The sequence below is a fragment of the Triticum urartu genome, unplaced genomic scaffold (assembly GCF_003073215.2).
Source record: "Triticum urartu cultivar G1812 unplaced genomic scaffold, Tu2.1 TuUngrouped_contig_4482, whole genome shotgun sequence".
NCBI lineage: Eukaryota > Viridiplantae > Streptophyta > Magnoliopsida > Poales > Poaceae > Triticum > Triticum urartu.
Genome location: NW_024115074.1, coordinates 4,812 through 15,493, shown reverse-complemented (window position 1 = coordinate 15,493; position 10,682 = coordinate 4,812). Strand labels below are relative to the sequence as shown.

Genomic DNA, 10,682 nt, shown 5'->3' with positions numbered 1-10,682 from the left:
CTGTGCCAAGCGGGGCCGGCAGTTCATGAAGGGTTGGGGTGCCAACCTGGGGCGTGACCTCCGCGAGCGCAAGCAGGCCCTCCTCACTGCCATCCAGGCATTAGACCTGCATGCCGACGCGACCGGCCTCTCTCCTGACGAGTGGCTGTCCCGGTACGACTTGGAAGACCAACTCTCCGTCATCTACTCCGATGAGGAGGCTTATTGGCGCCTTCATGGCGCACAGAAATGGGTGTTGAAGGGCGATGTGAACACGGCATACTTTCAGGCCATTGCGAATGGCCGTCGTAGACGCAACACCATCCCCCTCCTCTGGGATGGTCCGACTCTCCTTCAGTCCTCCCGTGACATCCAGGCCCATGTTGATGGGTTTTATAGGGCCCTGTTCTCCGCTGCTCCTAGGAGCGGCCTCTCTTTGGCTCCAGATTGCTGGACCGGCCCCCAGCTGGTCTCCATCGCTGAGAACGTGGCCCTCACGGCCCCCTTCTCCGAGAGCGAGGTTTGGGCCGCCATTAAAGGCATGAACCCTACCTCGGCGCCGGGACCTGATGGCCTTCCGGTCAAATTCTTCCGGACCTTCTGGAATGTGATTAAACCTGAGATCATGGCCATCTTCGACGAGTTCTACGTTGGGTCCATCGACCTCGGACGCCTCAACTATGGGATCATCTCGCTCATCCCCAAGGTCCCTGGGGCTTCCGACATTCGCCAGTTCCGCCCGATCACGGTCATCAACGTGATTTTTCGGATTCTGGCGAAAGGGTTCGCCAATAGGGTGACCCTGCTAGCGGACCGCATTACTCACCCCAACCAGCCCGCCTTTATCCAAGGCCGGTATATCCTGGATGGGGTGCTAGTTCTTCACGAAGTCCTTCATGAGGTTTGCTCCAAGCACCTTAAGGCGGTGTTCCTGAAGATCGATTTTCATAAAGCCTACGTCACGGTTAGTTGGCCCTTCCTTTGGGAAGTTCTGCTCCGAAAAGGTTTTGACGACCGTTGGGTCTCTAGAGTGATGCTGATGGTTTCCTGCAGTCGCACTGCTGTGAACATCAATGGTGAGATCAGCCCTTACTTCCCCACCTCCTATGGAGTTAGGCAAGGCGACCCCTTCTCCCCATTCTTGTTCAATCTCGTGGTGGATGCGCTTGCCGCCATTCTGGATAAGGCTAAGGCCGCGGGCCATATTCGTGGGATCACCCCCCACCTGGCCGGCGGATCTGGGATCTCCCTCCTCCAGTATGCCAACGACACCGTCATCATGGTCGAAGGCTCTGATGCGAACATCTCTAACCTTAAGTTCCTCCTCCTCTGCCTCCAACAAATGGCTGGCCTCAAGATCAACTTCGACAAGAGTGATGTGATGGTGATGGGCTTCTCTCCCGCTGAATCCCTGCTCATTGCCAACCGGCTCAATTGCCGCCTGGGCTCCTTCCCCACGACCTACCTGGGAATGCCCATTAGTGACACTCGGCTCACAGTCACTGACCTTCGTCCGACTGTTGCCAAGTTACAAACGCGCATCGAGCCTTGGCAGGGTAGGTGGCTGTCTAAGGCGGCTCGGACGATCCTCATCAACTCCCTCTCCAGCCTCCTCTTATTCCTCATGAGCTTCTACAGCCTGCACGAGACACTCCACCATGAAATAGCCAAGGTCCAGTCCCGCTTCTACTGGGCTGGCGACAATAATAAACAGAAGTACCATATGGTCAGCTGGCCTGACATTTGCAAACCACGGGAACAAGGTGCCTCGGTACCATGTGCTCTAAACGCATGAATGTTGCTCTCCTATCCCGCTGGCTTTGGCACATCTCGCAAGGGCACGGTGGCCTCTGGTTAGACATCATCCGGAACAAGTACCTGCATGGTCAACCCCTTGCCTTCTGCCAGCGCTCTAGCGGCTCTCAATTCTGGCAGTCGGTTGTCCAACTACTCCCAGTCCTCCGCATCAGGACCTCCATCTCGGTTGGATCTGGGGCTGCTACGCTGTTCTGGTGGGCCGGCGCCTCCCCCTTCGCGGCTCGCTTCCCCGACCTCTTCTCCATCGCTGTTGAACCCATGATCTCCATTGAGAGGGCCCTTATTGACTTAGGGCGCCTCGCGTTCCGTAGGCCATTTGGGCCTCCGGATACCGCCGCCTGGCAGGAATTGCTTGATTGTGTTGCTCTCCATGAGCCGATGGTGGACGTTGGCCCGGATCAAGTGAGATGGCGCCTTGATCCTTCGGGCCAATTCTCCACCAAGTCCTTATACCAAGTCATCGCCCCCTCCTCCGCTCCCCCCCCCTTACGGCGGTGTGGTCCATTCGCCTTCCATTGAAGATTCGGATCTTCATGTGGCAGTGGATTCGCGGTCGGACCCCGTCTGGGGTCGAGGTCCTCAAACGCAATAGCCCGGGCTCTGGCTTATGCCCTCTTTGTGGGGTCCCCGAAGACTCGAATCACATCTTCTTCTCCTATGTGTCAGCTCAATTTGTCTGGAGCTGCTTTAGGGAGGTGGTGGGTGGGAATTGGTGCCATACCAACTTCCCCGACCTATTCACTGAACTCCAAAACTCCCCCTTGTCCTCGCGCCACATTAGGTGGCTTGAGATTGGGGCGATCGCTTGGATCCTCTGGACGATTCGCAACAAGCTTGTGATTCAGCGCACTCCTCTTCGACGGGCTACTGACGCTCTTTTCAAACTGTCTGGTTACTTGTAGCTTTGGCGGCCGCTTAGCCGCCCTCAGGATCGGGACGCCATCTCCGCCTTCATCGCCGACCTTCGCTCGATGGCCGTCCGTCTCTCGCCGCCGCCACCCCCGGAGCCTGACTAGTCGTCTCCTGCGCTCCGGCGCGCGCGTTTTTTCCTTTCTTTTGGGCTTGTTGAGCTGTGCCCTCAGCAGAACCTTTTGTACTTCCTGTTGTGTGACTTGGGTGTGTGTGTGAACTAGTCCATGTTTGTGCGCTCTTTGACGGTTTGCTTTATTTATAAAGCGGGGCGAAAGCCTTTTTCGGTAGAGAGAGAGAGAGGCAGGGACGAGGGGTCAAAATAGGAAGACCGGACAGATTCAAACTCACCTTCTCCTCCCGCTTGGCGTCGGCGCCACGTGAGCCAGAGTGGAGGTCGACATAGATGACGAGCTCGCGCATGGCATAGTCGGTGGCTTCGAATTGAAGAGGCCATTCATCTTGGGGGGTAGTCCGTCACCGCGGGAACGAGGGCAAGGTCGCAACAGCAGGCCTCATCTGTGGCGCCGACCCGAAGGCGAACCAGTCGCGGAACAACATCACGACCACCATGCTAGCCGTGCCCGTGCACCGCCCCTCCTAGGGCGGTTGCCTCCTCCGAGGATGGAATAAATCCGAGGGGACCCTCCTGCCAATGGCCATGAATGGGGAGAACCAGATCGCGGGAAGAAGAGGCTCCCCATCGACCATCTCCGCCGCCGACACCCCCGCTCCTGCCACGGGGCCGAGACGTGCGCCGTCCGCACCGGATCCCCTCCACCCGATGTCCTTGTGGCGACTGAGGCGCAACGATGGGCCGCCGACACCTCCCGCTCCTGCTACAGGGCCGAGACGTGCGCCGTCCGCACCAGATCCCCTCCACCCGATGTCCTTGTGGCGATTGAGGCACAACGATGGGCCCGTGCTCTTTCTCAAGAGGAAGGGATGACGAGCAAGGCTGGAGCTCGGCTAGGAGAGAGGAACAGGGAGGAGAAGGGGCGGAGGCGACGAGAGGAAGGATATGGGGTTTGCTTCATGAGGAAGGGATGATGAGAGAGACAGAAGAGGAGGGATATGGGGTTTGCTTCTTGAGGAAGGGATGATGAACAAAAACGTGTCCAGGTAACACCTCCCTCAGCGAGCGCCCTTTCCTTCTCCTTTTATTTTTCTCCCATCAACACCTCCTGCCCAACCCACGCGCTCGCTCGAGCCCTGCCGACGTGGACACCACGAGCAATCACTCCTTCCGTGTACGTTAATGTGTTTGATTTCTCCAACATGAACGTATTACCCAAGTGGTACTTCTTTCCCGTTTCAAATACTCCGTGCGTTCTCTTAATGGTTTTCTGTGCCAACAGTACCTTTTCTAGAGAATGTCAATAAATTTTAAAATCCATTTCGCCGGCCAGATTTTCACTTGTTTAGTGACTTCATTCTTCACTTGACGCTTTTGAAGATCTCCACACAAATTAACATGCGATTGATAACTATGTCTGATTCTAGGTTGCCATGTTCTACATATATGGTAAAATAAATAAAAATTGGATTGTTATTTAAAGAGTCTGTACTCGTCAAACATTGTTAATTGCTCATGGCAACGCACATGCATTATGTGCTAGGTAAAACTAAAACTCAAATAACCACCATTCCACATACCACACTAAATAATTCTCCAAATATAATTAAGTTCTACAAACATCGCAGTTAACTTAGTTTCTAGCAAAACAGTACCAATAGAAAGGGCCATCAGGCGTATGGTTTCCCTTAATAACTTAGACAAGGACTCCTCAAGGGCCATCAGGCGTATATGATTTTCCTTGCTAACTTAGGTTTCAAAGACTCCTCATACATCATTTTGTCTATCCAGTCGCTCACGCTCCCTGGACTATCCTTCATCAATTTCTGCACCATCGCTCGATCCCTAGCAGTCTCATTGATAAATATAGTAAAATCAACATCCCAGGCAGGATCAAAATAGATGGAGTCTTCGTCTTCGATCGTACAATCAAGCAAAGTACCGATCTGCCCATATCGAATAAGTTCTTTGTTGTTCACTGCACTTTCTCCACGAGCCATACCTTCAAATTCTGCGTCACGCCCAATGTATGGTTCTGAAGATGGATGAATGATCTTGATCCCTTTTTGCTCACAATGATAGCAGCGACCTTCTCTCAAAGCAAAGGGAAAAAAATGAATATCAGCTTCACAGTCATCACATCAAGGCTCACAAGTAACAATGGCAATAAGCATCAACTTGAAGATACAATTATATCAGAATATGCCAGTGTTTAAGAACCTAGGCCATGCAGGCACAACAACATTAAGAATGGATTGCCCAACCTTGATGTTTTAGTATATAGAATCTTGGTTGGCATACTATTGAAGTAAGATAATCCTTGAGGTTTTAGAGCATCTCCAGCCGCGCCCCCAACAGGCCGCCCAGGGCGCCTTTTTTCGCGCCGGCACCGAACAAACCCCCCAATTGCGGCCCCAAGACGCCGAAATCCGCCGGCTCGGCCCATTTTGGGGCCCGGCGATCGCAGGCCGAACCCAGCGCACTGGGGGGGTGGGGCGCTCGGGGGCTCCGGCGAAAGGGGAAAACACGCCTGGGCCACACTGTCATGCAAAAACTCAAGGCAAGTCGTCCAGATTCGCCCCCCACCCCCACGTGCTCGACCACCACCCTGCCGATCCCGGCGCCGCCCACCACCCAGCACTGCTAGATAGGCCATTCCCCGCCGGAAAAGAGAAAAGGTTTCGCCGCGGCAGCCTTTCCACCACCATCTGGGCGAGTTTTCCGGCGCTCCGCCGCGCAGGGCGGTATACCGGCGGCTGTGCGCCCACCACGCCCGCCAGGTGTTTGGCGATTTGTCTGCCCGGCAATGGACTCGGACGACGAGGAGGCGCTCGCCGCGCTGCTGGAGGAGGAAGCCGATGCCGACGTCCAAGGAGAGGAACATCTCATGATCCTCGCCGGCCTGCTCGCGAGCAAAGAAAAGCCGCGGCGAGGTGGCTCGGCGCCGGGGCGGCTGAAAGCAAAGAACTGGCATCGTCTGGAAGGCTATTGCATGCTCTACTCCGACTACTTCGCCGACGCTCCACTGCATAGCGACAAAGTACTTTGGCGTCGTTACCGGATGAGCCGAAAGCTTTTCCTCAGGATTGTTAATTCCATCCGGGAGTTCGACAGCTACTTCAAGTGCAAGAAGGATTGCACCGGCAAACTTGGATTCACCTCAATCCAGAAGTGCACAACAGCTATGAGGATGCTTGCATACGGAGCTCCCGGTGATTCACTCGACGACTATGGGCGCATGGCCGAGTCCACGACTATTGAGTGTTTCTACAAGTTCTACAAGACGGTGGTGGCAGTGTTTGGACCACAATACTTGCGATCACCCAATGCCAAAGACACTGCTCGGATCCTAGCACAGAATGCAGCAAGAGGATTTCCTGAGATGCTTGGAAGCATCGACTGCATGCATTGGAAATGGAAGAATTGTCCATTTGCTTGGCAGGGGATGTACAAAGGCGCTAAAGGCGGTTGCAGTGTGGTACTTGAGGCAGTGGCACACAGGACCTCTGGATTTGGCACTCCTTTGGTATGCCAGGAACTCACAATGACATCAATATGCTGCAGTGCTCCCCTGTCTTTGCCAAGCTTGTTGAAGGTCATTCTCCGCCAGTGAACTTCGAGGACAACAGGCGGCACTACAACAAGGGGTACTACCTAGCTGATGGCATCTATCCAAGATGGTCTACATTTGTGAAGACTATCTCAAACGCTGTGCCAGAAAGAAGTCCCACTTTGCGAAGGTTCAGGAGGCTTGCAGGAAGGATGTTGAGCGAGCATTTGGTGTGCTCCAATCTCGATTTGCTGTTGTCCGATGCCCTACTCAGACCTGGTCGAAAGATCAAATGTGGGAGATCATGACTTGCTGTGTTATCTTGCACAACATGATCATTGAGAGCGAGCAGGAAGAGACATTGTTTGACACTGAACCATATTACAGGCAGGGTCCTCTTGCGCAAGTTGATCACGAGCTACCGGCAACCTGTACTGCCTTCCTCAATATGCGTCAGGAGATCCGAGACCCACAGGTGCATCAACAACTGCAGCAGGATCTGGTGGAGCACCTATGGAGGCTCAAGGGCAACGCCTAGCTCGACGTGTGATGAAATATGAGTTTTTATTGTTGAACTTTATAATTTGTATTGAACTATTTGTTGTTGAATTATTTGTTGAACTATTTGATTTCTATTGATTTTCTGTGATGAACTATGTGATAAAAAAATTACTTTTGTTGTATTTGCGCCGAACCACGGCGAATATGGGCCGATTTGTGCCGATATCGGGCCGATTTTTCGCCGAAAATGGGCCGAAAAGCGAGCACATTTGGGCCGATATCGGCGCCTGGGGGCGGCGACTGGGAACCCAATCGCCCCCAGAGCCGATTTTAGCGTCGGCTCACCCCCAAGCGGCGATTTTTATGCCTCCTGGGGGGGGGGGGCAACGGCTGGGGATGCTCTTAGTCTATGTGGATTGCCAACCTTCTATGTCAATTCAGACTTTTGGCTCTACTGGTTGGTGCATTAAAAATAATATGGTATCAAAGCTAAGAGGTCTTGGGTTCAAGACACAGCTTCATAAATAGAAAATTTCCTTGCCCTCTTTCTATCTATGTTTAGGCCTTATTTAGCCGCACAATGAGGGGGTGTTCAAATATATGTGGATTGCCCAACCTTGTGCATCGATTCAGAGTTTTGGTTCTATTGGTTGGTGTCTGAAACTTAATACTTGACATGTCAGATGGAGTGTGCATGGGCTATTGCATTATGTAAAACCTTTAACGAATAAACCTGAAGAATACCAAAAGGGGGGAGACATGTTCAGACATTAGCCAGGTTTGTAGGAAGTGTGAAGAATCAACAAGAGGTGGATGATGAGAGGGGGAGGAGAAGATATTACAACAGATATACAACAGACGATCACAGGATATAAAAAATCTACAATGAAGTACACACATAAATTGAAGTGCAAACTCATAGTTCTACACCAGGTAAAAAATGTGGGTTTTTTTGTTTGAAACATTTGAGTACGTAAAAATTAAGGTTTGAACTCCTTAAAAATCGACCATGTTATATGTCAAAACGTCCAGGAAACATTATTCTACATGTGGGACATCCCCTGCTAATAGCATGTCCGAAGTTCAATACAAGTTGAAAATATGATCGCACTAAACTCCATAACAGCATCCATCAAACTAGTTCGAGAATTATTATGGGCTTTAAGATAAACATCTACAAAACTCAGTTCAAATGCTGTGGAAGCAAGCTGGATAACTAGGTATTTACTGCAAACACATGGATATTCAACAGGAGGAGAATAAGCTAAATTACTAGTTCATTGTATAGTTTGTAAAATACATTTGTTCTGATTAGTTGCATAGTCCACAGCACTGCAAATATCATTTAAAAGGATTATAAATTCATATGTGAATGGTAAAGTTGATAGCCCCTACTAAGTAGTCATGAAAGGAAAACTGATACATGCAGATATGACTTTTTCACAGAGCATACCAGCATCTTTTGATAGATCAAATATAGGACAGCACAAAAATGCCACACTTTCCATGTCTTCATCCCTATTGTTAAACTGGATGAAGAAGAGCGTTGGAACTTGATCAACGTTCTGGGAACCTCTTCGTCTTGCCCAGACATTCATGTGAGCAAATGGGTATTTGTAGCTGTGCGGGCAGTAGCATGCGCCATGCTCAGGTATTGTAGAATTCACATCACAGATAAAATGAAGCTCGTATTCCTGTCCCTATAATCAGGCAAAGAAAGATAAAATCAACAATGGTGACTGGAAGAGCAAGTGGTAGCGCTTAAAAGAAAGTTACTAAACAGAAAATAAACTTGCCGTCTTTTTTGCATATCTGTGTAATGCAGCTTCAGCTTTTTTGACAATTGTACTCTGGCAAGCCTTAAAGTTATCCTGGTGCTCAGATATAATCTTGGAGGCATTCTCGCTCAATTTCTCAACCGGCTCCAAAGATTTGGCAGGCGGTAATGTTTGTGAAAAAGTTCTAGATATCGCACAAACATCACTGGAAGAGAGGACCTGCTTAATCTCAAGTGTTGACTGAAGGGTTTTCCCTACCTGTGGCATCAGTGTCATTGCAAATTCTACGAGTGCAGTAGGGCTGGGATGACGTGCTGTGCGAGCTGCTGTATCATACGCAAAAGATTCAGAAAAAGGGATGTGTCCATCGTGACCTTGTTCTTTTGCTGTTTCATCAATGACCCGATCAATTCTGGCGTTGCAGAGAAGCAGGCACTTCATAGCTTCATATACAGAATAAGCAGGGAAGCAGGCACAGATGTAGCCAACAAGACCACATAGGGAGAGGAACTCGGTGCGCGCGAGGCTCTTTGTGCAGATCATTTCAACCTCAAACTCTTGACTTGGAGGAAACATGGTGTCATACCAAATGGTGTTGAGGATGATGTTGGTCACAGGATCGAAAGGACCGTAGCAGTGGCCAGCCTTAAGGAGACCACGGTGGTGGCGTGAGCACAAGTCATTCTTTGGTATGCAGGAAATCGCCTTGAGGTAGAACAGATGGATTCGATCAAGAAGCACCATCTTGAGAGAGATTTCTAGCCCAAGCTCAACCAGAATAGTCTTCCTTTTTCTGCGTTGCATCTTTGAAACTGCGTGATGTACATGATTCAATTGGTTTATCGTATCCTTGCTGGAGGTGAATAACTTGGAGAGTTCCATTATATTGGAATAGCTGATGCAGTCCTGTGTCGCTAGAAGGTTGGAGGCCTTGTCCACACAGGAAGCCAGCGAGAAGGATCGAGACACCAATATGGCGACAGTGGGATGCAACGCGGAGATGGCAGCACATTGCAGAGCTATTTTTGCAGTAGGGACGTGGATGGTGAAGGTGTGGATGTCACGATCTTCGTGGATGAGACGCACAGCGACGAGAAGGTCGGCTTCTGACAAACGCAGGTAGCGGAGGGCATCACAGGTGGTAAGGTAGCGGAAGTAGGAGGTGAGGAAAGTAACGAGGCCGGCAAGAGATCGGGCAGCAATGCTGCTGTTCCGGAGTGTGGTGAACCGGGGTACGAGTAAGATGTCTTTGCTAGACTCTGTGATGATCTTGGAGATGGCCGTGTCCCTCAGTCCCTGCGAATGCTTCTTTTCCTTCCCCTTCTTTGTGTTGGTGTAGCTGCCGGCCCGTGATCTCTTCCTCTTCCTACTCTTTTGTAGCTCTTGGGAGACGGTGTTGGCGATGATGTTGGAGACGGGGTCGAGGAAACCGAAGCTGAAGCCGGCCTCGAGGAGGCTCGGGATCAGCTTGGGCGGTAGTCGATGGAGCGCCTTCTTGTAGTAATCGTGGAGGTGATCCAGCGCCGCGGACTGGTTGTCTTTGGCGTCTTTCCGGTCGACACCATCGATCATCAGGCGACGGCGGAAGATTTCGCTCGCCGTGGACTCTCTCGCCATCTCGTTCTGGGTGGGGAACGCCGTCGGCGGCGCGTTTGAGATCAAGGGGAAAGGCTAGGGTTTCATGGGGTGGGTACTCTTACTATTTAGTAAGTGGTGAATTAGTGTGCATCCACCCGGTAACCATTTTAGTGTTGTTACTATATTTACCATGAATTTTACTAGCAGAATCATACGTGAGGCTGCGCATATGTGCATGCTGATGATAACCATTTTAATCATGTTACTTCCTCCGTTTAGATGTATAAATCATTTTACGAAAACCAAATAATTTCAAAACACTTAAGCGTGGTGCATTAACTTTCATCTTGTTTTTTGTTTTTTGAGATATCAACCAATAAAAGATATGAAGTGTGTATTTCTACTCGTAATGAATGAGTTGGTGAATCGTCTTCGCGGTTTATTTTTGCTGGGGTTTTTTTCGTCTCTCCTCCCATCCTTGTCCACGGTTTAT

At 50.6% G+C, this 10,682-nt stretch overlaps 1 protein-coding gene across 1 annotated transcript; it reads right to left on the bottom strand.

The window, feature by feature from the left end:
• Positions 1–4,285: 4,285 nt before the first annotated feature.
• Positions 4,286–8,528, bottom strand: LOC125527893. Its single transcript, XM_048692402.1, has 2 exons — positions 8,287–8,528; positions 4,286–4,871 (listed from the first exon to the last, which is right to left on the bottom strand). Exons 1-2 carry the CDS (start codon positions 8,429–8,431, stop codon positions 4,504–4,506), a joined length of 513 nt encoding a protein of 170 aa, XP_048548359.1. The 5' UTR covers positions 8,432–8,528; the 3' UTR covers positions 4,286–4,503.
• Positions 8,529–10,682: the final 2,154 nt, after the last annotated feature.

Coding starts and splice junctions, on each gene's coding strand:
- LOC125527893 (XM_048692402.1), bottom strand. CDS start 8,431: ATGAATGTCTGGGCAAGACGAAGAGGTTCCCAGAACGTTGATCAAGTT. Junction 4,872..8,286: donor TGATCTATCAAAAGATGCTG/GTATGCTCTGTG, acceptor CTTTGAGAGAAG/GTCGCTGCTATCATTGTGAG.